The sequence below is a fragment of the Polypterus senegalus genome, chromosome 7 (genome assembly GCF_016835505.1).
Source record: "Polypterus senegalus isolate Bchr_013 chromosome 7, ASM1683550v1, whole genome shotgun sequence".
Taxonomy (NCBI): Eukaryota; Metazoa; Chordata; class Cladistia; order Polypteriformes; family Polypteridae; genus Polypterus; species Polypterus senegalus.
The window spans coordinates 124,521,511-124,548,615 of NC_053160.1; the positions used below are offsets into that span (position 1 = coordinate 124,521,511).

The 27,105-nt window shown below is 36.9% G+C and overlaps 1 protein-coding gene across 9 annotated transcripts in view; it reads left to right on the plus strand.

The window, feature by feature from the left end:
* fam151b (family with sequence similarity 151 member B) overlaps positions 1-27,105 on the plus strand; it is a 56,186-nt gene that overhangs the window by 4,710 nt on the left and 24,371 nt on the right. For 6 of the 9 annotated variants that reach the window (XR_005634377.1, XR_005634378.1, XM_039759255.1 and 3 more), the window contains exons 3-5: positions 6,334-6,490; positions 7,488-7,708; positions 17,770-17,905. Coding sequence is in view for 5 of the 9 variants with exons in the window: in XM_039759251.1 (XP_039615185.1) it covers positions 6,334-6,490; positions 7,488-7,708; positions 17,770-17,905 (514 nt within the window). In the remaining 4 variants the exon portion in view is untranslated. Of the gene's footprint in view, positions 1-6,333; positions 6,491-7,487; positions 7,709-15,172; positions 16,581-17,769; positions 17,910-27,105 lie in introns of those variants that run through there. The other 3 variants (XR_005634380.1, XR_005634379.1, XM_039759254.1) reach the window with 3 other exon arrangements.

Sequence of the window (27,105 nt, forward strand, 5' to 3'; positions counted from 1 at the left end):
CAGCCTGCTAGTGTTTCACTAATTTGTACTAAGAATCTGTTTGCCATCAGCACCAAATGCTGGAGGTGAAAAATAGGAAAATCTGCAAAATATACAATTTGGTGTACCTGCTGTCAAGGTAAAATCGAAACAGTAAAACTCATTTGTAGTTGAAATTACACAGAATTTTTTTCTGTTTTAAGATAGACAAGTTGGCTAATTCAGCAATACTTTATAATAAGAGATTTTGCAATTTTAAAAATGTGTATAACATGATCTGTTTGAAATATCTCAATGAAAATTAAATTGTCGCAACAAATTTCCTTGAAGAGTAAATGTGTCACGCTTCAACAAAATTAGTCTATTGGGGCATGAGTTGTTTCATGCAAATGGATGGATAGACAGACAGACAGACAGACATTGCTATCACAGTAGGTGCTTTGTGCATTATATGGAAACACGCCTGAAAAGGATAAAGAGAAAATATTATATATTTAATAATCAGGGTTTACAGAATATTACATTGGTGAAATTTTGTATGTATTAATCCAAAGTTATGAGCCTTTGTTATGAACTTTTATTTTTAAATATATGATGTTAAGAACCTTTCCACCTCCTGTTACTGTAAACATATTTGTACATTGTACATTTTTAAATGGTTTTCTGTAATGCACCCTGTCAGTTCTTGTATTAGTCATTTCTTTTATTGATGCTGTAACTGATTTTTCATAATAAACATTTTTTAAAAAATACTTTTTTTTTTTTTTCTTTGGCAAAAGTACTGTTTTTCAAATATCTTCACAAGCACAAAGCTTCAGGACAAGTGTTCATATATTCTTTAAAAAAAGGACAGGAAATTTTGATGACTTCCAAAAAAGTCATATTGATTTAATGCCTAAAGCCTTAGCTATTATGTCAAACTGAATAACTGAAGTGTGCATAACTGCAGTGTGTACAGTTTACTAACCCATTTCACACTTCTTACATTTAATAGATGTACAGTAATCCCTCCTCGATCGCAGGGGTTGCGTTCCAGAACCCCCCGCGATAGACGAAAATCCGCGAAGTAGAAACCATATGTTTGTGTAGTTATTTTTATATATTTTAAGCCCTTATAAACTCTCCCACACTGTTAACATTATTAGAGCCCTCTAGACATGAAATAACATCCTTTAGTCAAAAGTTTAAACTGTCCTCTATGACAAGACAGAGATGACAGTTCTTTCCCACAATTAAAAGAATGCAAATAGATCTTTTTCTCTTCAGGAGCAGAGAATTTCAGAGGGAGAGAGAGAGAGAGCTCGCAAAGAAAAGCAAACAATCAAAAAATCAATACTTGTGCTTTTAAGTTTGCCGCGGGAGCGTTAGTATCTTCTAAGCAAACAGCCTCTGTCCAAACAGCCTCTCTGCTCACATCTCCTCCGTCAGGCGCAGAGAACGTCAGAGAGAGAGAGCGAGATTAAAGCAACAATCAAAAAATCAATATGTGTGCTTTTGTGCTTTTAAATATGCCGAGCACCGCAATAAAGCAGCATTTTTTTAGAGGAGCGTCAGTATCTTTTAAGCAAACAGCACCTCTGCTCACAGCCCCTCCGTCAGGCGCAGAGAATGTCAGAGAGGGTGAGAGAGAGGCAGAGACAAGCAAACAATCAAGCTCCGCGCGGGATGCATATCTTATAGCATTGAGGAGTTTTAGTTAATATGTAATACATGCTCTGATTGGGTAGCTTCTAAGCCATCCACCAATAGCGTCCCTTGTATGAAATCAACAGCGCAAACAAACTGAGGAAGCGTGTAGCATAAATTAAAAGACCCACTGTCTGCAGAAATCCGCGAACCAGCGAAAAATCTGTGATATATATTTAGATGTGCTTACATTTAAAATCCGCGATAGAGTGAAACCGCGAAAGTCAAAGCGCGATATAGCGAGGGATTACTGTATACTAAAAATACACATACAAATTCTAATTAGTGTCTGATTTATTGCCTACAGTCTGTAGTTCATCTAAAGGTGAATAGTTTTTGATTAAGACACCCATCAGATACCACATGCTGAGTATCACATGGCAAGCCCCTGTCATGAGTACAGATTGCAGGGAATCGGACATCCTCAAGGATACAAGATCTAACGAGTACAGTCGCTAAGTTTGCCATCCCCTCCAGTTGTAAGTTGTGTAGTGCACCACTGGCTTTAGACAAATCTGTAGAACAAACATGCAATTTAAAATGAACCTGACTAGAATCAGTATATACAGATAGGCAGTCGTTTCTTCATGTAAGTTTAGAGAAATTGAAGTTAAAAAGAGGACAAATACAGGGTCTTTGTGAAAGTATTCATCCCTCTCACTGCATGTCCTAGTTTTTCACATTACAACTTAGAATTAAATGTTTTTTGGTGGCTTACCTACCACTTTAAAGGTGCAATATATTTTTATTGTGACACTAACAAAAATTAAGACAAGGAAAAAAAATCGAATCAAGAGTGTGCATAGGTTTACACCCCTCAAAGTCAATACTTTGTAAAGCCCCCTTTTTGCAGCAGTTTTACAGTAGCTGCTAGTCTCTTAGGGAATGTCTATATTAGATTAACACTGAATGGTGCGTACAGCTTAAAGTGGTCCTATGGACAGATATTACCACCTCAGTAGTGGATATTTGCAAGTCCTTCAGGGTTATCCTTGGTGTCTTTCTTGCATCTCTTATGTCCTCTTTGCCCAGTCTGTGAGTTCTGGTGGGCAGCCTTCTGTTTTCAAGTTTGTAGTGGTGCCATATTTTAATTTTGTTCTAATGGATTTAATGATGCTTCTTGGTGTTTTGTGGTGTGAAAGTCTCCTGGAAAGGCAATTTAACCTCTAAGTTTCTTTTTATAATGGTGGATAAGTTAATAACGGAAATGCCTAAACTGTTAGCCTTAATTCACGCATATGACCTGCAAAACCTAACTATTCAATATTTACTCAGCACAGATAAGCTCAAACTCAAAGTAAGAATATCTCAACACTGGCCAAGGCTAGCTACTGTACCTCAACTTCAATACCTTACCAGGTGCTAGAAGCCATTCTGATCATGAGGTGTCCCTGCAGGGATTATGTGTCAATCTGTCTTCAAATTGCTTCCCATGAAAGAGCTACACTTCAGAATGCCCTAGCAAAAGCCAGTAACTGCTACTCCTGTCAGGCTTTTGTATTCCGATGGTTACCATTTGAAGGGGGTACACAATCTTAACAGAAGCCAAGTGCTAATCACATATCCCTGACAGTACAGTGTTCTCCCCAGAAATTTTTTCCACCTGGGTGGCATGAAAAAGTAGCTGGGTGGGGCAGAACGAGGAAATTTGGTGGTGGGGAAAATTAAATGTGCACTATTTTTATCATCCATCCATTATCCAACTCGCTATATCCTAACTACAGGGCCACAGGGACTATTTTTATTAGTTAATTATTATTATTTTCCAATGCTCAGTATGATTTCCTTTTTTAAGGATTGACACTTGTGCCAGAATATTTTTATTAAATTTAAGAAGTATCCAATTCAGGATCCTGCAACCCTAACAAAAATTTTAAATAACAATTGTTATGACATAAACCAAGAGGCACAAGTATTGTTGCTGTCAGGAAGAAAAGTGAAAACAATGACAAAAAAGTATGGGAAAACTAATGAAGAAAAATGAAAAAATATTCTTCAAAGCCAACTTGCATATGCGGAAGTTGTCTTCAGTTAAATATTTATTCTTTTCGTCCTAGAGGCCCAGTTGTGTGCAGCTTTCCCATAATCAAAGACTCCAGGATCTGGGCCCTCCAAGGAGATCATTCATCATACACTGTCTTAGTGACTGGGCTGCAAAGTCATGAGACAGCCAAATAGTGTTCAGAATATTTTGAATTTCCATTAAACCAACCATCCTAACTGAAGAATTTTGGAAGAAAGAGAACAGCTGCCTTAAGATGACATTCAGTTTTGTTAAATAAGGTACAGCAGCTGCTGCTTGGGTACTTGCAAGGGCCAATCGGTGGTTTACACAGTGGCAGTTGACAAAGAGTCCAGATGTTTTATCTTTAAGCAGTTTTGCCACACCTTTCTGTTTCCCAATCATAACTGCTGCTCCATTTGACCCTAATCCAACCAGATTAACAGTTTGAAGCCTAGATTGCCCATAGTCTCACTCAGTGTGTTGGTTTTAGTCTCCGCTTTGCCATCAATCATATTGTGGGTTGATACAAAACTACTTCTGACCTCTTTAGTGACCTGGCAAACATATTTAATGTAAATAATTATTTGTTTTACATCTGAGATGTCTGTGTGTATATTTTTCAGTATGTTCGATTTTATTTCTGATGCTAACACATCGAGCAGCTCTTGCATTATTCTTTCAGAAGTGTAATGTGTATTTTTACCAACATTGAGATGTAAAATGGATCAACCCATTTCTTTACAGTGTTCCAACACCTTTTCAAACAACATTGTATGTGGCAACTTATTTTTTTGCCAACCAATACATTGATCTTAAAGCTCCCACAAAGGTATCTCTCTGTAAGTTATTTAACACAGATACAGATCTTTCAATCTGACCGATTCCAGTTTGCTCTAGTACACGCTTTCCTAAAAGGTCAGCAGAAGACTCAATGTGCGTTTTATTTTTTTATCGTCCAGCAAGCTTTCTTTTCGAATACTTGTGCATGGCACATTTACCCAAGGTAACCCCTCCTTGGGGGGGGGGGGTTTGAATATTTCAGGCACAATGAGCACTACATACCATTTTCTTTGACCATTAGCCGTTTAAAATCTTTAAACCATTGTTTGTTTATGCCAGATAAGCGATGCTTAAATTTATCAATTGGCAGAGTGTGTGCTGAAGAGATTTCCCCTGATGGATCAGCCTCTGCAATGTCTTTGTCTAAAATTGCCACATCAGGAGTTCACACTGCACCTTCATTAGTTTGTGACGTCTGTTTTCTGAAATAACTGAGCAGTGTTGTTTTCTGAACACTTTTTTTGCTCATGTTGGTAAAACGTTTGAAAAAAATCAAAAGTACCTATGAATAAGACTTTTAAGTGGGGAAGTGGGAGCCTGTTGGATGTTCAATGCACACTTGCACTACGGCAGGTACGCATTCTCGGCATTTCCACTTTAATTTCAACACTTATGTTGAGAATAAAGTCAACATTTCCACTTTATTCTCGATGCTTATGTTGAGAATAAAGTTGACATTTCCACTATAATCTCAAGATAAAAGGCGAGAATAAAGTAGAAATTTCGAGAATAAAGTCGACATGTTGACTTTATTCTCTTAGTTTGTCATTAAAGTAGAACATCATAAACTAAACTTCATCTTAAAATTAATATTTAATTTACTAGATTTTCTCAAACCCCGTCATAAGTTGTGTAGCACATTAAATGCTTTGTGTTAAGTGTTCCCCGACCCATGTTAATTGCTACATGCTTCTTAAACTGACTTTCTCTTTTTTTTTTCCTTCACTGTGGCCCTAATACGCTTCCGTACCTGACAGGCTGGTTCCGCTAGAGTTTTTTTTTTTATTTTATCAGTCCTCCTCTTGCCCGCCAACCTCCACATCCTCTTTGCTTGAGAACTGCCACTCTGCTCCCACTATTAGCATGTACTGCCCCCTCTCACATGCCCACCTCTCCATACTCCTTACTACTGTATTAAGCTGCTCCGCCCCCGCTATTACCATGTACACCCCCCTCTCGAAAGCCAACCTCCCCATACTCTTTGCTTGTGAACTCCGCTCCGCCTCGTCCCCGCTATTAGATTTAGCATCGAGTGATCGGCAACATCCTGTCCCGTGCCTTTAATTCTAATTTTATTTTTTTATTTTTTTATTTGCACTTCATGTTGTTACACTGTGGACCCTGAGCTTCGCAATTTCGTGTTGAGATGACAAAGTTTGTTTTGACTTATCTTAATGAACTTAAAAACTGTCTCTGTTCATCTTTCAATTTAAGTTACAAACTAAGTAGTACTTAATTGAAACAAGAAGCATAAATACCAAAATCAACTGAAATGAAGAGTTACAAATTAAGTGCAATATTTTGCAGACCCCCTAATGTTGGATCCATTGAGAAATTACACAGTAGAAACCTTTATATATGCCGATTGTTACCATTTGTAGCTAGTTGTTTTTACGGTATACATTTACACTTTATATTTTGTAGTGTTTTTTTTAAATGTCTTAAGAAATATTGTTTGACAGCAGCAGTATTTAATAGAGATTATAGGAAAAGTTCAGTTCTTCCCCTTTTTTTCTTTGGCGTTTTTCACATTTATAGTTTCTTTTCAGTGATTTGTACTTACATTTTGTTTGCCATTCACTGTATATTATGATCTACTTTAGGTTCTGCTCACATGATTGAAGCAGATATTCTTCAAGATATCAAGTCAAATCAGCCAATTATGGCTCACCCTCCACAGAATGAGAGTGACATCACATTTTATGACTGGCTGAATGAGGTTCTGAAATCAGACAAGGGTATAAAGCTGGATTTTAAAAGGTGAGATTATTTGTTTTTATTTGTTGTATTTAAACATGAAAAGGATATTAAAGTATCTGATTGGTTCAAAAGTGAACATTTTAATTTAATATGTTTTTACTAGGCATTAAAATATCCCCAGAATTACTTGTGTTTTGTCTACCACTGGAGTTTCTGCTTTCTTGACCTTTCAGTACCTCTACATCACATCGTAAAGCCCTTCATTCAAAATTACATTAAGTAACCTTTTTCTTTAAATTAAAGGCTTTCGTCACTATTGTCGAACATCTATAGGTTATAGGTTTTCTGACATAATAGTCATTTAACACATTTGTCCTTTGCTTCCTGAAGCTACAACTACAGTAGAAGTCATGACCAGGATTAATTCAGACCTGTATGTCCTGTCCAGATCTCCTCTAAAATGTAATTTTTTTTTTTCCTAAAGGGAAAGTTGAATTCATTCCAAACAGACTTGCTTCAGCTATGCTGTCTAATGACACACTCGCTTTGCATTTCAGTCTTCCAGCCAATATGGTTTCAATATTACCTGTCTAAAAGCTGATTAATGAACATCACAGCAGCAGTCTTTAGTTGCGTAATCAGCATATATTGCTTCATATTAGATGACATTACACCCAAGTACTTTGGTCAAAGGTATTAATTTGATCTACTTATTAGAAATTATGTTTTCAAACATTTTAATCATTATCCTGTGAGTAATGAACCAACCCATAATCTAGTAACCTGAAATTTGATTTCTACTCAAGATTGCAGTGCAAATGTAATATGTTAAAAGTAAGAATGAATGCAGCATGCTACAGTACACATTTTTCTATTTTTGTTATGTTGATGAAACAAACTAGATTAAAAAAATTAAACAACCCCATAAACGATAATGAACAAAAAATCCACAAAGAGCTTATTTCCAACCTTCAATTTTAAACACTTTAAGGTAACTTTGTTGCCCCTATTGTAAGAAGAAAAAGCTTTTCTCAAGTATACCATTTTGTATTTACAGCTTAGAAGCTGTGGGGCCTTCAATTAAACTACTGGAGTTGAAGAAGGAATATCTCAATCGCCCGGTTTGGTTAAATGCAGATATACTTCCTGGACCTGGTGGAACAACTAGCAATGTGGTAGATGCACAAAGATTCCTTGAAATGGTGGATTCTTTCATTCCAGGTGCTGTATTGTCTCTTGGGTGGACGACTTCCTTTAGCAGGGATCAGGATAATTATGGTAGGTCATTCCTGAGAAGAATTGCATAAATGAATACACTTTTGGTCACAAACTGAACCATTTGTTTTTGAATGCATGCTTGTACTTTTTAAAACAGGAAAACATAATTTGATTAAAACTTTTCAACACATTTGCCTAATCATGATGAATAAATTATTTAATCCGAGGTGTGTGTTCAAGTATATGAAATGGCTTACTTCTTTTGAATTATGGTGTTTTCAATAAAAAAAAATCTCAAATTCTTAAAATGTAATAACTATATCAACATTTTTCAACCTGATTTACTCCACAGTTCTTGCATGAGTTCTTATATTCTTCTCTTTAACATTCCAGTATAGTAGTTTACTTCATGCTTGTTGAATATAAGTAATCATACTTCTAGATTGCTGTAAGCCAGCTCCAAGGTAGCACAGTTGTCAACATCTGCAGAAGTTCAGCCGTGGCGGCAGGCAAACACTGGGTACATCTGAGACTTGTAACAGAAAAGGATGTACACATCTGTAGCAAACCCAATCAGCCCTCCACAAAACAAAGTGGGACAGCAGTGATTTGTCTATAGTTTATGTGATGCCCAGTGTTCAAAGCTGGGAAGGATGAGGAAACATACTAGTTAAAGGGGCATCCTGTTAGAACAAAACACCTGGAAGTCAACTTTTTCTATATGCAAAAATCTGTGATCATAGCTAACACACCAAAGACTGTTCAGCCACACATACATTTGTAGTCATTAAATATTGGATATAAAATAAAAAAGAAATAAAAACAAACCATGAGGGTGCAAGGCATAAAATGTTAAATTGGTTTTAATTGCTATTTCAGAAGTTGTGTGCCTTCAAGAAGATATGCAAGCGGATGTTTTTTGTAAAATATGCCAGCTGTTTAGAAGTAATCTGGTAGATATCCTGGGGCCTCATGCATAGCGCCTGCATAGAATTCACACTATAACGGCATAGACACAAAAGTGGAAATATGCTTACTCACAAAAAAATCCAGATGCATAAATCTGTGTGAACGACAACTTCCAAGTTCTTCCGCTACATAAATCCAGGTCAGTGTGAAAAGTAATGCACGTGCATGCGCCTGTTGTCCCGCTCCGTCTCCTCCCAGAATTATGCCTCTTGAATGTGCAAATCCATATAAATAGCCCTTAAGCTCAGCATTCTGTGAAAAGGCAATGGCAAAAGCACGGGGGGAAATAGAAGAATTTCAGTGAATACCAAGGAAAAACATACTATTTGTTGGTTTAAACAGTGGTATAAACAACAAAAGGAAGTTGATAGAGTAACATAGAGTGTCTGAGAAACTCGAAAGCTCAAGTTCACAAAATCGCTCCGTGCCTGAAATAAAAAAGAAATTGTCACATATCAAAGTCATCGTGAAAAGGCGAGTCGTAGCCCATTGTCTGAGTGTTATATCAAAGCTTAATAGGGTACAGAGAAAAAAAACACACAGTGGGTAAAAAAGCACGTGATGTCAACTTTAATCTCTAAATTTCCACTTTAATCATGTAGTTTATTATGTCATTAAAGTAGAACATTATAAACTTCATCTTAAAATCGTTTAATTTACTAGTTTCTCAAATCCCATCCTAACTAAAGTTGCACGTTTAATGCTTTGTTTTGTATTTGATCTTCTATGTGCTCTATGTGTGTGAATCACTATGTGCTTCTTAAACCTGCTTTCTCTTCCTCCGACATGACACAGTATCCATTACATTTGTAATATTACAGCTATCTGAATAATTAAAATACTGAGATGTATACTTGATATCATTTTCATGATGATAGGAGTTAAAGCATGTTATTAAACGGTGGTGCAGTGATTGTTGATGCCTCACGCAGGATGCTTGCAGCTCTATGCACGACCTTCGATTAAATAATTTATTTCAGGAGTAATGTATCTTTCAAACGTACTAACCCCCAATTCCTGTCCTTACTTTTCTTTCTCCAAGTACCCAAATCGCCACACAATCAACTCTGTAATAGACAGTAAGCTATCTATAAGCGTAGAATGCTGATTCTTCAAAACTTTTAAGGAACATTGAAATATCTTTGTAGTACATGTTAAATTATTCAGTCCATCCAGTGTCGTGCCAGTCCCAGCACGAATACAGTGTGAGGCAGGAACAATCCGTGAACGGAGCCCCAGCTCCTCACTAGCACTGTGACAGTGTGTCCTCACATGTTTATTTATTAACAATATAGATTATTTAAATGAAGTTAAATTTTTATCTGTATAATATAATAAACATATTTTGCTGCATTTGATCTTAAAAATGATATCGTCATCATATGTAAATACGCGTTTTATAAAGTGTCTCAGGTTGTGCGATATTATAACTGTATCACAAGTTTACAGTGAAGTAATTGTACTTATAAGTGCAAACAGTTCTAGAAAGGGCACTTGATGGACTGATTGAGTGTGTTTATAGTTCTGGGGATGAAACTGTTTCTGAACCGCGAGGAAAGGCTCTGAAGCGTTTGCCGTATGAGAGCAGTTCAATAGACAACATGGATGAGGCAGCGTGTGCTTGATGCTGTATACCGATAATTATCTTTCCAATCAGCTGCTGTAGATCTGTGATTCCCCACTCAGATGCAGTGATATAAATACTCCGATTGGTGCAGTGAGAGTAATATGGAAAAAGATGATCTGCTGTGGCAACCCCTAACAGGAGCAGCTGAAAGAAGCAGAATAAGGTGCAGTAACAACGCTAAAGCAGCTATTGTATTTAGAATAGTTTGACCATTCTGTGGACCATTGTATTGTTACAGGTAAATTACAATCAGATGCATTAAACTAATAAACAATATGTTGTTAATTTCAGTGTATTTATAAAGCCACGTGAGGGAGGTGGATCTAAGGAAAAAAAGGAAACCGCACAGGAACAGTAGCACTGCTTTGACAGTGGGTGCCACCAGTCTGCAAAACACAGCGGAGAACTTGCCACACCAGGGTATGAGCTACTGTGGAAATGTGTGTGGCTTTACGCTAAGTTTAGGTTTTATACATCGCAATTTGAGCGTGGAAAGGGGTTACGCAACATTTTTGTGTGTATGCACCGTATATACATGAGGCCTCAGGACATTAAGGTATTATATTGAGACCTTTTATTTGATTGCAGTTACAAACTTAAAAAGCAAATCCATGTAATTTGAAAAATTATCCATGAAAATAGTTTTAAGCTTTTTTTTTTTTAATCATGAGGGATTTTTGTGTACTTGTGTCAAAGTGAAATATTATAAACTGACAAATATACTCAAGACAAAATATTTCAATTGCTATATATTTTAATTTAAATAAATTAATTTTGATTAAGTAAAAGAACCAATAAATTAAGTCTTCCAGACAGCAGTTACAGAGTTATAGTTGTCTCTCCCTTAAGTGTTATACATTCTGTCAGTCGTAGCCATTTAGTGTGTTTACATGCACGCGAATAATCAAGTAAAAGTGAACAACCTGATTAAGGCAGAAATTTGGTTTCTTAATGATCCACACAAGTAATCTTCTGGAGTTCTCCTTTGTCAAAATACTCCGACATTATTAAAATGCACAAAAGAGTTAAACATTATCATCGGCCACTGCAATTTCAAAAATAGGCATGACACCTATGATAATTTTCATGTGTTTTATAAATATGTTTAGACAAATTGATGCTTTATAGGTTTCTGTTACCAGATTTCATGCAGCAAACTCTCTTTCTGATTGGCTATGCTACTGAGCCCTACAAAGGACCCAGTACATGTGCTTCTTGCCTTCCATGCAGTGCTTATGGAGTAATAACAACAATTTTTTTTATGTCAATAAGATAAGTATTGTGTTATGTTACTTTGAAAAGTAATCTGACTGCGTAACATACATTACTTGTAATGTGTTATGCTAAATCTTTCAAGATTTCTTTGCTGAGTTTAGCATTGTACATTCAGCTCATCAACACAAAAGTAGCGATTTCTGAAAAGTTAAGGCAGATTTTTTCAGACAGGAGAAGGAATAATAGTGTGATCGGTCAAACATTTTTGACTCTTGATATATTTTTGTGGACGATGCAACTCGTGGATACTGAAGCATGTGCAAAGTAAATGCATACCCAGGCTGCCAGACTGCAATGGACATGCACAGGCTACAAAATCCTTAACAGTAACCTGGTATAGAGTTTACTTGGCCACATAATCCAGTTATTCACAGAGAAGTCTACCTCTGTTAATTAGGTTTCTCAGATGCCAGTAATCTGACTCCTCTAATCGGAATAGGAGTTTACATGGCATTTTAGAAATCAGGTTTATGTGAATAACAAATTATTGAAGTGCATGTTAAAGCATTAATTGTTGCTCTCTCCAAGGCAGGTTCAAGTCTCTTGCTTTCATCTATTCTGCCTATCAGTAGTTTTTGTTAGTGCCTTTAAACTTGTCAGTTCTTTTATTGCCTTCTAGTGCTGCCATTAATGATTATTTTGAAAATGATTCACACGTTGATTATTTTATAAATTAATCAACAACTAATTTTGTCCAAATAATACAAGCAGGTATGTGAATGTTTGCTGTATTTGAGTTTTTATTGGATAATTTTATATATGGAACGTAAAAGCAAAAGACAAAAAGTCATTGAAATAGCTTGAAAGGCCAGTGTGTGTAAGTTGTATTTAAAGTTTATATTTACATAAGACTCAAAATTAAAACTGATTTCTGTCTTAGCTTTCATATAAGCAATTTAAATAATTTATCATCTAAATATTTATGTATGTAAATTCACTAAATCTCATTAAACATGTATTTTTAAAAAAATTAAACTCTACACATTGCTTTTCTCTTTTCCAAGAAATGAGGATTGTGGCTGAAAGAGCACAGAAACATTTTAAATGTAGCTCTTTTTTTTTTTTTTAAATTGTAATGTAAGAACCAGGATTTCACTGAGCTGTGTGGTCTGAACTATTGATGCAATCTAATTTGCAGTAAAAAGTGCGTTTGTTTTCAAAAAAGGCAGCTTTCACGTGGCAGTTCACCTGCAGGCAGAGAGCAATGTTTTGCTCTGCCGCAAACTATTTTTCAGTTTGCAGCAGCTGTGGCAACTGTAGTGGATATCAAAATACATCTTTTGTTTCACCTTAATCATTTATTGAAGGGGGTTTATTTATATTTTAAGTTCCTGCAGAAAATAAATAACTTAATGAAGCTGTCATATGTTTATATGGAATTTTATCACTGATATTTAGTTTTCTTTTGAATCCACAAATTGCCAGAAATGGCGTAAATATCTGGCAAAGGGTGAACATACAGCTCTGCCAGAAAAAAATTATCAAGTGCATTTAACAGACTAGTTGACAGTATTTAGATATCCTGCATACTGAAACATTATTTTACTTACTTGCAACCAAGACAAATAAAGGTGACAACTGGTGACCTATTTAGCATAATTAACCAAATGTGTGTATCCGTTTTATCCGAAGAAATACCGTGGTTGTACCTTTAATTGCAGTGTTACTCACAAGCATGAATTTATCAAGGTAAAATTAGTTTCTCATTGCTGTAAGAACAACTGTCTGACGAACTGTTTGTGCTCATGATTTTTTTTTTTGGTGCTACATTTCTTGAGCATGTCCTGCTGTGGTATTTGTGCATGGAAACGGTGGTATGGTTGAGCAATATCTGTGTTTTACATAGTGTACAAACAATCATTTTGTCAGTTTTCCTACTGAAATACCCCAACACTCAGGGGTTTTTGGACAGTATTTGGAGGGACCAATCTCTGGAGAACGTGGTGCAACTGCAGCCATCATTAATCTATTCAAAAACTATCCTAGACATCGTAGCATGCCAGTGTGTAATTTATGGTGGTGTGTATTGATGATTATTGATTACAAAATGATGATTAGAATAATGTTACTTTTTTTTTTGCATACGGTATATTGAATAATCTCAGCAGTTCTATTGCCTTTTTACACTTTTTCTCTTGGTTGGTCACTTGTTCGCCTTCCTTTATAATCAGGCTGACTTGGAGTACATCTCACTAAGCATATGAACACTATTTTCAACTAAAGAAAGAAATGCGACTTCAACTTCCTTTTCATTGACGATGCACTTTGAATACAGGAGAGGTGCTATAGAATTAAAAAGTATTATTAGTATTTATTTGTCTTATGGTTTTGCCACCATGAGAGCCTTAATTTTATTTTTGATTAGGGAGAGAATATAACAACAAAAGAGGGGTTTCAGTGCAAGTTTAAGAAATAATTAAATGATCCTTATATATTACCTAAAATGTAATTAATGTGTGCATATATCAGTCTATTCAGTATCTTTTCCAGTAACTAAAAATAAACAATACTCAATGCTTTTTATAAAATGAAATCTTGCCAATCTGTTTAATTGAAGATATTTGGTCTATGATTAAATTTTTTACAATACTGGTAACTTGAGAGAGAACTACAAAATCTAATATATGTGCCTGTGTATGTGTATATACATACACTCACTGAGCAAATTATTAGGAACATCTGCTGTCCATGCAATTACCTAAATAGACAAATATGTGACAGCAGTGCAATATATGAAATAATGCAGATACAGGTCAAGAGTTTCAGGTAATGTTCACATCAAATGCCAGAAAGGGGAAAATTGTGATCTCAATTATTTCAACTGTGGCATGGTTGTTGGTGCCTGTGGTGGTAAAGTGAGGTCCGCGGCTGATCAGAAACGTTTTAAATAAATAAATGTTGCACTTGCATCTTGATAGGAGGGGGCATGGTAGTATGGCGAGAGCGGTTCCCGGGCATGATACAGGAGCAGACGGCCCTACATTAAGTGCACTGGTGTAGGATCGTCCATAACCCTAATTGGTGCTGGGAGCTGCTAATCGTCATAGCAGTGTCACATCCTCATTTTAAAAGGGGAAGCACGAGTGTGAGGAGGAGGATTGAGAAAGGAAAATGAAAACATGAATGGATGTTAAAGAAAGGCCGTAGACGGCAGGAGTGCGCAAGCTGAGGAGAGCAGGCTTGAGTGTGAGAAAGCAGGCAGCAAGGAAGTGAGCCCTAAAGAAAAGTTTTAGGCCGATACTCGGAGAGCCCCAGTGTGAGCACCCTGGCCATTGGGGGCCCAAGCCAAGGTCCAGAGAGGGAGCCTTTTTCCATAGCCAAGGGATGGCAGGGACTCAGACCTGAGGAGGGTCAGCTGCGTCTGCTGTTAGGGCAACCACTCTGCTGCAAGGCCCGCACAGGATAAGCAGATGAGTCGCCATTTAAAAGATCAAGTCACTGGCATTGTAAGAAGGATAGTTTCCAGCCTGTTGGTTTTAATCAACATATTTATTTTGGGTTTAACCTCCACCCACCCCCCCCCTTATTTTTTGTGGATTGTTTATTTAGTGAACTATTGAATTTTGGAACACTGCATTTTTGAACACCTTTTTGTTGGTTGGTTTTTAATTAAACCACTTAACTCTTTTGCACCGTCCCCTTGCTTCATGCAGTGTCCTCATTTGTTCAGCTCATCCCAGTCATGACTGTCTATGGTGCCTAATTCAAGATGCTCCCAAATGAGAAGAGGGAGCATGGAGCCGGACCCGCACCATCACAGTGCCAGACGGGTTGGTTAGTATGTTTATGTAACTGCTGATCTCCTGTGATTGTTATGCTCCTCAGTCTGTAGACTTTACTCAGAATAATGTTAAAAACAAAAAACACTTCTACGGTTGGAAACGTCTTGTTGATGAGAAAGGTCAAAGGAGAATGACCAGACTGATTTGAGTTGGCAGAAAGGCTACAGTAACTCGGGTAACCACTCTGTACAACTATGATCAGCAGGAAAGCATATTTGAATGCACAACGCATCACACTTTGAGGGGTATGGGCTACATCCACATTGGGTTCCACAACTATCAACCAAGAACATAAAGGTAAAGGATGCAGTGGGCGCTGGCTTACCAAAACTGGACAGTTGAAGATTGGAAAAATGTAGCCTGGTCTGTTGAATCTCGATTTTTGCTGAGGCACACAGATAATAGAGTCGGACTTTGATGCCAACAGCGTGATTCCTATCACCCAACCTTACCTTGTGTCTACAGTCCAAGCTGGTGGTGGTGTAATAGTTTGGCACAAGTAATACTAACCAATCATCGCTTGAATGCCATAGCCTGTTTAGGTATTGTTGCTGACCATGTACATCCCTTCATGGCTGTAATTTTTTTTATATTATCTAATACTTACTTCCAGCATGATAATGCACCATATACATGACACCGAGTTCAGTGTTCTTCAGTGAATCTCCCAGTCACCAGACCTGAATCCGGTTAGAATGGGAGATTCACAACATAAATGTGCAGCTGACAGAATCTGCAGAAATTGCATGATACAGTAGAATGTTCCAAATAATCTATACAGTGTGTACAAATCTTTGTCAGTTGCAATACTGTCCTTAGTTAATTTTTTGAACTTCCAAATTTTTTAACAAAATGCTTAACCCTCTTTTTCTCATTTTACTACATCATTCCTACATGTTCTTAAGGCATTAATTGGTTTTTTTTCTCTTCACATTATAATTCTTTCCTTCATGGCTTAAATTGTTCCTATGAATGTTTTATGTAGCTGTAGTTTTGCAGTATATTCAGTACAGTATGTCTTTCAGTATGTTTTCTCATACTTTCACTTTTTTTCACATTCACAGTTGCTTTAATCATTCAACATTTCTTTCCATATGTCTAGAGCAATATTTCCCATTGTAGATTTCCAGGACTCACATGGAGTGCAGTTTCACCAAGTGCTAAGTCTCTTCCTTTTTTGCCTTACCACTGTGTACAGTATATTTGAGATCAAAGATCAACCATCACTGATTTACCAAATCACCTGCTATTTATCATAAAAGCAACTTAAAACAAAGAGGTAATTGTTTCTAACAAAAGGTTGTTATAATTTGTTGTATCCATCATACTGTACTGTACTGTATGTATGTACTTACCATTTATGATTTATGGTTATAAAATGCTATGAGAATATTGCACCAAAAAGGATAATGCATCAAATATAAAAATGGACAAAGGTTTTTTGGGAGATAGAGAGTATCCAACAAGAAATGAAATTGAGAAAAAACAATCATCGGACAATCAAGGTTTGAATTTTAGTGCTAGATTTCAGATATCCAAAAAAAAAAGTTGTTTTCACACTTAACGGCTTTTGTAATGTCTGAATTTCCTGTACATTTTAATGTTTAGTGATCTCTCAGGTATTCATTGACTGTTAAGTCTGTACTTTTCTAATATTTAGTAACATTTTTCCATCATCCTGCAGGGTCTGAATGCATCAAAGGATAATAATATTGATGCCTGTATTGCCTTTATTAAAATTATATTGCGAACTGATTATGGTCAATGTGCAACTGTCACCAACAAACTCCATAAAAATAAGCTTATGATTGAAGAGAAAATCTATAGAAGAAACGGGAGAACCTGTGAAATAAAAAGAATATGAAAATGTGTTAGTCCAGTGACAGAAAGCAGCAAAACAGAATAAAAAGACTATTGCAAAAACTAAATTGCAAATTGTAAAAGTGCAAATACTGCACTGGCAAAGATGAGAAAAAAGTGCTTCATTATTTTAAACATATTAAAAAATTCAGAAAATTCCTAAAAATGTCAGTAGAGATAATTGTTCTTGTTCCAGCCCCTTGTGCTATCACTGTTTTATGTCCATCTTGAGTCCCTTAAATTATATAAATCAATATCGAATGAAAAGGAAAGTAGTTGGTTTGTTTTCTGTTTTTCCCAACTCTGCTTTCATTTTTTTCCTTTTGACAGTCTATTACTGTATTGTTCTTTCCCCTTTATTTCCATGGTTCCAGTGTCTGTTTCTTATTTTTTTTTCTCCTGTATTTCTGTACTCGCATTGTTCTTGGAAAACACTCCTACAATCTGTTTAGCTGTTTCTCTAAAAACTGTGTGCTGCACACCCAGGCACACAGTGATACTTGTCAGCTAGTGAAAGCTATGAGTAAAAAAACACAGGAAAAAGTTGTGTTTTCTTAGTATATGCTCTAAAGAGCTAACAATAAAAAACTTGTGTTTTTTCCCTTCAGGTTACACCTGGGAGATGGTAAAACAAATGCAGGAATTATGTAAGGCACTTCAGAACACCATAACATTTCCAGTGCGTGCAGCTTTGCTTCCAGCATCATTTCTTCAGCTGCAGTGGTTGCTACAGCAATCAGAAAGGTGAGAAGAAACTTATTTTCTTTGGTGACATTTCAGGAATGTACATTTGCAGGTCATGTCCTAGGACACTTTTTGAAGATGCTTGTCACAGATGTTTTCCATGCACATGGATAGAGACTAACCAAAAGTATTTTTTATATATTTTGTGCCAAAGACAGTAATGAGCTGATAACTTGGAAATTCTAAAATCCAGAAATGAACAGTTTTTGAAAGTAATAACATGTTGAAACCTAGTCACATTTCAGTCCGGCACTTTAAATTTAAGTGTACATGAAAAATTGTATAACAAGTGCCTTGTATAATAAAAGTAGATCATCTTTGTGCGTTTGAAGAAAAAATAACAAATATATAATCTAAAATGAAGTTAGCATACACAATTTATGCAACCCAATTTTCAGAGTTGTAATAACTTGAACTAGTCTTATACACAGATATGCAGTTTTCAGACTCACACATTACTCATATTACAGTATTTTATGTAAATTTAAATATACTTCAGTTTGTAATGCAACAGATTAATATGTTATGCTTGCTTTATAAATTAGTCTGGGAACCATTATAACTAAATACCTCTCAAAATGACAGACTTCATTTATCACTTACAAGGTTATATTTAAAAAAAAAAAAAAGACCAGATCCATTCATATAGGAGTACTGTGACTCAAGCAGCTTGCAGAGTATAAAACATGGAATACAAGTTTTCATACAAGGATTACTACATTTATTTCAACAATGACACCTAAACATAAGCATAACTTAAGCATATTTTCTTAAAAATTGAAAATGCAAAAAAATAGAATTACAACACTCTTCAGTGTCAAATGAAAATACACAGTAAATAGGACACTTTAAAAGAAAAATATTGTATGTTCCTAAAGTTCTAAATACCTATTGCATTTTTGTCATGGCATTGAGTTTTGTACCAACTGCTTTAAGATGTGATTCCACAATTTACCCATAGGTGAATCCACTACACATGGGGAGGTATATAATAGGAGTCATTACACTCATTCTTCCATCCTACACTGTTGCACATCATGTGACATATTAGGGGTGCCCTGCAGTGTATGACATAGTTCCTGAAGACACCAGTTTACTCAATTACAGGAGTTGAAGGATAATGTATTACTTAAAACATACAAGGGATTTAAAGAAGAAATAAAAAATAAAGAACAACAGTAAAGAGGACATAATAACAAAAACTGTCTTTTTTGGTCCTGCCTAAACACAGTCCATCTAATGTGTAATCTGCTGTTCCTCACATTCTCTCCAACCTCCCAGCCTTTTTCCTCTTTAATATGCTGGTCATCTCTTCATCCTCATCCTCATCCTCTTCCTCCCACTTCTCGTCCTGCTTTCCCTCACCAGTAGAGCTTTTGTCTTTGCTCCCATTCTTGCCGAGGAGTCAGTGGCCTTTATAAGGCTTCCATCTGGAAAAATTCTGGAAACACTTTTTGGTCAGTCCTCTTCTCAAAGAGATTCTTGCAAATACATTGACAAAGTTTGGACACCATAACAAGACACCTATGCTGCCCCATAATGGCTTAAGGGAATTCAGATTAGTTTTTTAATGGATCCCTGAATAAAAAGTTGAGGCGTTCTGTTCAAGAAATAATGTCCCATGCTAGATGTGTCCTCCCATGCAGAATAGACTGTTGTTCCACTTGCTATTGCAGCAGCAAGCCCGTTAAGCTCAATAATAGTTCATATAGCCAAGAGATGCATATAGCACAATAGATAGAAAATGCAAAAACATACAATACTGCATTTTGTAGAATAGGACACTGATCAGAAATTTACCACTGTATCCTTAGATTTACCAGAAACCCCTATCGCTTTGTAAATGTATTTCTTTAGACTTGTCCTTATTCTTTACCTGACTATCCTATTTCAACAACTTTTCTCACAAGATAATGATCTGAACACTGTGACTGTATATACAATTAAATTACACATACAAGACATTTCAGTTTAGTACATGTAAGAGGCAGCCCATTTTTTTTTTTGTCAAGATTAAAAAAGGCATTCTGGGTAAAAGTCTGAATACTTTGCTCCCAGTTCTTTCACTATCCTTTAAAAGATGCAAATAATACCGTCATGAAAGGTGTTACAACTCAATGTAGTAAAAAAGAGAAGTGGCATAAAGGAATACATATGCAACAATCATTATGCTTGAATAAATTTTATGCATTATTGTTGTTACCTTAATAGGCCATTCAGTTATAAGTAATGTGCACTTCCTTTACAAGTTTTCCAAAGCTCCAAAAATCAATATCAATGAGCAAATGTCATCCTGATCAGAGGTTAAACAATTTCTGCCTTAAACCTAGAAACATAATTACACTGTTTTTGGAATAGGTGCTTTGGAAAAAAGGTTTGTCTCTTTGATTACCCTACTTACAGTATAAATAATTCAAATGCCTGAAGCCAGCATTTATTTCAAAATAAATAAAGTTGATCTTACAATTATCTCTTCTCCCAAAAAGAAGTCTCTCTGTGCACTTCTGAAAAAAATGGCAATGATGTAAAGTGCATTTAAGCCAGAACTTGGGAAATACTTACAGGAGTAGGCTAGAACTGTGAATTTCCCCTTGGGATTAATAAAGTATCTATCTATCTATTGTGAGCTGGAGGGCTGATCGCACCCCAAATAGAGACTGACTCCCCTGGGAAACCCACAAACCCTGAAACACTGACTACCCTCACATTGCTCCTTATCCTTGCACTATAATGCGTAATACAAGCCTCACGCGGTACTCCGCCGATTTATAAGCCTTGCTTATAAACACCTGTCAGTTTTGGAATTGTTTGCTTTTATCTCGCTCTCTGCTCCTAGCGGAACTGTCATCTCTGACTTGTCATGGAGCACGTTTAAGCTCATGTGTTTGCAGTGTTTGAATAAAAATCCTTCTTGTTTCTACGACCTCCTGTGTCTCTGTGCAAATCTGTGACCCAAGCGTGACTCTATCTATCTATCTATCTATCTATCTATCTATCTATCTAGATGCAGTGGATAACTCCACTTCATTGGTGGAACAGAAATAAAAATGAACTTCCTGTACTTTCAAAAACAGTAAAAAAGATGCCTGTGCATTTACCTCAACAGAGTTCCCCGTTTAACATATGTTCATTACAAGAGATTGTACTACTAGGGTGTTGTACCATGTTAGCCATTATGAATGTAAAGAAAAGCCAAGCAGAATGACTTATTTTATTGGCTAACTAAAAAGATTACAATATGCAAGCTTATTGATTACATCCTGCCTGAAGAAGGTGCCTGAGTTGCCTCGAAAGCTTGCATATTGTAATCTTTTTAGTTAGCCAATAAAAGGTGTCATTTTGCTTGGCTTTACTCTACAAGAGATTGTACTAAAGCCAGACAAAGTACTGTAATTAAGCTTGCATTCTTGACATGAAATTGACATTCTTCACTTCCAGTGTGGCTTACCATTAGTTATTATATTTTCTAAAAGTACACTATATGGACAAAAAGTATTGGGACACACCTCTGAATTATTGAATTCAGGTGTTGCATTTAGACCCATTGCCACAGGTGTATAAAACCAAGCACCTAGCTATGTAGTCTTCATTTACAAGCATTAGTGAAACAAAATGGGTCATTCTGAGGAGCTCAATAACTTCAACCGGAGTACTATGATAGGATGCCACCTTTGCAGTAAGATGGTTTGTGAAATTGATATGGATATTCCACAGTCAACTGTAAAGTCGTATTTTTGGAAAGTGGAAACATTTAGGAGCAACTCAGCCACGAAGCAGAAGACTGTGTAAAGTCACAAAGCAGGGTCAAAGACTGCTAAGGTGCATGGTGCATAAAAGTCACTGGCACTCTGCTGATTCCATAGCTGAAGAGTTCCAAACTTTCACTGGCATTAATTCAAGCACAAAAACTGTGCAGCGGGAGCTTCATGGAATGAGTTTCTTTTACTGAGCAGCTACATGCAAGCCTCACATCACTAAGTCCAATGCCAAGCGTTGGATGGAGTAGTGTAAAGCACACCACCAAAGGACTGTGGAGCAATGGAGATGTGTTCTATGAAGTGATGAATCATGCTTCTCCGTTTGGCAGTCAGATGGGTGAGTCTGGGTTTGGCGGATGCCAGGAGAACGTTACTTGCATGACTGCATTGTGCAAACTCTGAAGTTCGGTGGAGGAGGGATAATGGCGTGGGACTGTTTTTCAGGTTTTGGTCTAGGAGCGAAGGGCAATCTTAATGCTTCAGTACACCAAGACATTTTGGATGACATTACGCTTCCAACTTTGTGGAAAAAGTTTGGGGAAGGCCCTTTTCTATTCCAGCATGACTGTGCCCCAGTGCACAAAGAAAAGTCCATAAAGACATGGTTGGATGAGTTTGGTGTCACACAAAGCCCTGAGCTCAACCCATCAAACACCTTGGGGATGAACTGAAACAGAGATTGCGAGCCAGGCCTTCTTGTCCAAGATCAGACTTTAGAAATGCTGTACAGAATGAGTGGGCACAAGTTCCCATAGGAACACTCCAAAATCTTGTGGAAAGCCTTCCAAGAAGAGTGGAAGCTGTTATAGCTGCAAAGGGGGATCAACTCCATATTAAAGTTTAAGTAATTGAATACAATAATATCATTTAAGTCCCTGTTGGTGTAATGATCAGGCATCTCAATACTTCTGTCCATAATAGTGTACTTTATCCAGCACAGGATCTTAAGCAGCTTAAAGCTATCTGGGCATCATTGAGTATGCAAAAAAACAACTTTGCACTAGATGAGCAGTTGATCAAAGGGTTTACTCATGTGAATGTCCAAAAAATAAAAATAAAAATAAACTAAAATCCATCCATTTTCCAACCTGCTGAATCCGAACACAGGGTCACGGGGGTCTGCTGGAGCCAAACCCAGCCAACACAGGGCACAAGGCAGGAACCAATCCTGGGCAAGGTGCCAACCCACCACAGGGCACACACAAGCACACACTAGGGCCTGTTTCGAATGAAAATTAACATTTTTGTTTCTGTTCTTATTCATTTTTAATCGTAGACTTATAACTGGTCAGTGGTGGTCACCTCTCCCAGTGTGAAACCTCCCTGCCAGTGAGCCAGTAATCCTTTTTGTTGGCTAGGAATAGCTGTCACTCTGTACTCCTGACACTGTTTTCCAGTGCCTATGAAAGATATTATCCCCTATACATCACTGAATCACAGTGGATTTAATTTGGCTATTTAGACACTGATCAACAAAAATAGTCAAAATGAATTATATATATATATATATATATATATATATATATATATATATATATATATATATATATATATATAAAATGCAAAATAATTAGTGGGTTAAGTGGTCAACCCCGAACCCCACCCCAAGATGGTATTTAGTGGATTCACTTTTGGCAGAAATTGTAGCCTTGAGTTCTTTAAAGTCCAAGTACAGTAGTTTTAAAGACAACCCGCTTAACAAGTAAGGGTCAATTATGGTAGAAAAGAGTCTGGGTCATTAGTTTTCTTTTCTATCTATCATGGGGAAAAAAAGAAGGTATGGGAATTTTAACCTACCAAACAATTCCATTTTTAGCTGTGGACAAAGTATCATATTCTGAAAGGAGATATTGTATGTCATGGTGTTGGGGAACCTATGCAATTTTAAATGAATTTTGGTTAATGTATAGACTACATAAAATGTACTCTCAAGGCTTTTAAATTGGGTAACACTGTGAGGTCTCAAACATATAATGGGAGGAGATGTTAATTGTATATTCAATCCAGACTCGGGTAGGTCTTCAATAAATTTAACTAGCCAACGCCCGCTGTAACATACGGCGGTGTAAAAATTGGAACGGAAAACGGTGAGAAAGGAATTCAGAAATCACAAAGAAAGAAATACTTCTTTCTTCTTCTTTCTTTCTGGTTCTTATTTCAGAATTATTGTGAAGAGTAAACAGCATGTGGTCATGAGGAAGGCTGCGCTTCTGAAATTCAATTACGTAAATATAAGAGATATCAACCCCAAAAAGATGTTATAGAATGGCTCTAAGTAATTCCTGCAGCTTAATCCACAAGACTCATACTACAATATCAGGTCTGTGCTCCAGTCTTTGGGTATCCGACAGTGCATGTAGACTTTCCGGCCAAGCAGGACTACATGTGAAAGTGATAAATAAATCAGGCTTTCCGAATTTACGTACTATGGCCATGGCATCCTGATAGTTTTATTGCATCTATCTTGGACTTCCTGGAAATGTGAATGGTAATACGATCATTTTGCCTACACATACACTGTTATTTTTAGCCTTTGCTTGCAGTCTGTCTGATAGTCCTTTGTATTGTTCCACGCGCAGATCTTGTTGATGTAATCTGAGATAGCTGAGACGCACGCCCTCTGTTTTAACATACGCATCTACGACGTACTGTTGGAACAGTTTGCCGCTGGAGTGCAAAATACTAAATGTATTACTCACTGATAATCTGTATGCGTAAAATTGGCATTGAGTAAGCCTGATTCGGTTCTTTTATCCGGAACATGTTTTAAATGTTTGTGCCAGCGAATGTCTCCATAAGGGAATAAAAGTGGGTAAACCATAGGATCGCAATTCATATTGAGCGTGGAAATCTGTTTACAGGAGTTGCCTCTCAGATAGATGCAAATGTCCCTTTCTTCTCTGACGAAAATCGCTGCAACATCGGTGTGACCTGTCAGGGCATTGTATCGTCGTAAATCCTGCCCAGGGTTTTACTTGAAAACCATTCGTACAAATGCTGTTGGATTGGACTGAGCGATTTCATGCATGTGTTTGTATAATTTAGTGAAGGGATTGATGGTTCTGAGCATTGAATCTAGCTGGAGAAGTAAATTTTTGCTGCATGCAGTTTGTTTTAATTTGTAAGCATACTTCAGTAGCTGGCGCTGTGTCAAAAACATACAACTGTCCATATCCTGGAGAAGTGGAAGTGTTAGCGTATAGTGGAGAGATTTGGTGATAAATTTGCCCGTGTATTTTAAAACGGTATGGTCCGTGGCCAGGAGGTTGCTATCTGTGCACCCATGGAAGAAAACGCAAATCGACAAATGCTGTGTCGGCTGCGTGTGGGCGGGACCGGTTTTGAAGTGGAAGCAGGACGAACCAGAACAGAAATATATATAAGAGATCATAACATTTAAAACTGTTGACAGCAGTTGCAGGAGACATGCACCCAAATTCGAGAGAATTTTCTTTCTTCCTGTCAGTGCATCATATTCACTCAAGAATTGATTACATCTATACTAATAAAAGGCAAAGCCCTCACTGACTGACTCACTCACTCATCACTAATTCTCCATCTTCCCGTGTAGGTAGAAGGCTGAAATTTGGCAGGCTCATTCCTTACAGCTTACTTACAAAAGTTGGGCAGGTTTCATTTCGAAATTCTACGCGTAATGGTCATAACTGGAACGTATTTTCGTCCATATACTGTACTGTAATAGACTGCAGCTCGATAGCCATGGGAGACGGAGTTTCGTATTAAAGCATTTAACCAATCACATTTCAGCCATCATTTGTTGCCAGGCAGAGAGGCTTTCACAATCCGTTGTGTAGGCACTCTAACACAGAGTAAATGTCGATTAACCTGTTGCTTCAACCAATCAGATTTTGAGTTGGTGTCAGTCGGGCCGATATGAGGAACTCTATGAGGCCACTGAACGCACCGCAAACACTCCGAGCGAAAGATCGTCGCGCGCACTACGACTAACTCCATGGCAGGATTCTGTACAATATTATTTGCCAGACACAGACCAGATTTCAAGACCACGAAAACCTGATGTTTGTCACGCTCCTCGAGCCCCAGAAGTTTCGGGAATACAAGAAAAAATTTCACGCATGCAGCCTTCTCCAGTTTAACACAAGAGCCACGGAAAGCTTTTTGATCTGTCTCGGCTAAAAACAGAACTGACTGTAATGTATGCCATGGATGATTTTTTAGGAAAATCTCCCACTGATCTCCTTGACTTCCTTCATCAGAAAAATCTGAATGAGAGCATGGGGCAGCTGTTCACATTGGTATATTTGGCGATGAGCATTCCCGTGTACACTGCTTCTGTTGAGCGAACATTTTCAGCCCTAAAGCGAATTCAAACTTATGCCAGAAATACCATAGGGCAGGTTCGCCTTTCAGCATTAGCTTCGAATGCAATATAAAGGGATGTTTTGATGGAACTGAAACACACGGATAATCCGTACGACAGAGTCATTAAACTGTTTTTGAGGAAAGAGAGGAGGATGGATTTTGTTTACAAATAATCCGAATTTTTGGTGAGTAGAATGTTGCGATTTTCCTAAATAATATTGCAAGTTTATGAGTTATTATTGATGTTTTTTTATGTGTGGAACTTGTTCACCCCGGTTTGTCTATATATATATATATATATATATACTAGCAAAATACCAGCGCTTCGCAGCGAAGAAGTAGTGTGTTTAAAGAAGTAATGAAAAAGGAAAGGAAACATTTTGAAAATAACGTAACATGATTGTCAATGTAATTGTTTTGTCACTGTTGTGAGTGATGAGTGTTGCTGTCATATATATATATATATCTACATATATATATATAATATATCTCTACATATATATATATATATATTTATATATAATATATCTCTACATATATATATATATATATATATATATATATCTATCTACATATACAGTAATCCCTCCTCGATCGCGGGGGTTGCGTTCCAGAACCCCCACGATAGATGAAAATCCGCAAAGTAGAAACCATATGTTTGTATGGTTATTTTTATATATTTTAAACCCTTAGAAACTCTCCCACACTGTTAAAATTATTAGAGCCCTCTAGACATGAAATAACACATTTTAGTCAAAAGTTTAAACTGTGCTCCATGACAAGACAGAGATGACAGTTCTTTCTCACAATTAAAAGAATGCAAATATATCTTTTTCTCTTCAAGAGCAGAGAATTTCAGAGAGAGAGAGAGCGCTCGCAAAGAAAAGCAAACAATCAAAAAATCAATACGTGTGCTTTTAAGTTTGCCGCAGCATTTTTTAGAGGAGTGTCAGTATCTTCTAAGCAAACAGCCCCTCTGCTCACATCTCCTCGTCAGGTGCAGAGAACGTCAGAGAGAGAGAGCGAGATTAAAGCAAACAATCAAAAAATCAATAAGTGTGTTTTTGGAAGCACCGGGATAAAGCGGCATTTCTTTGA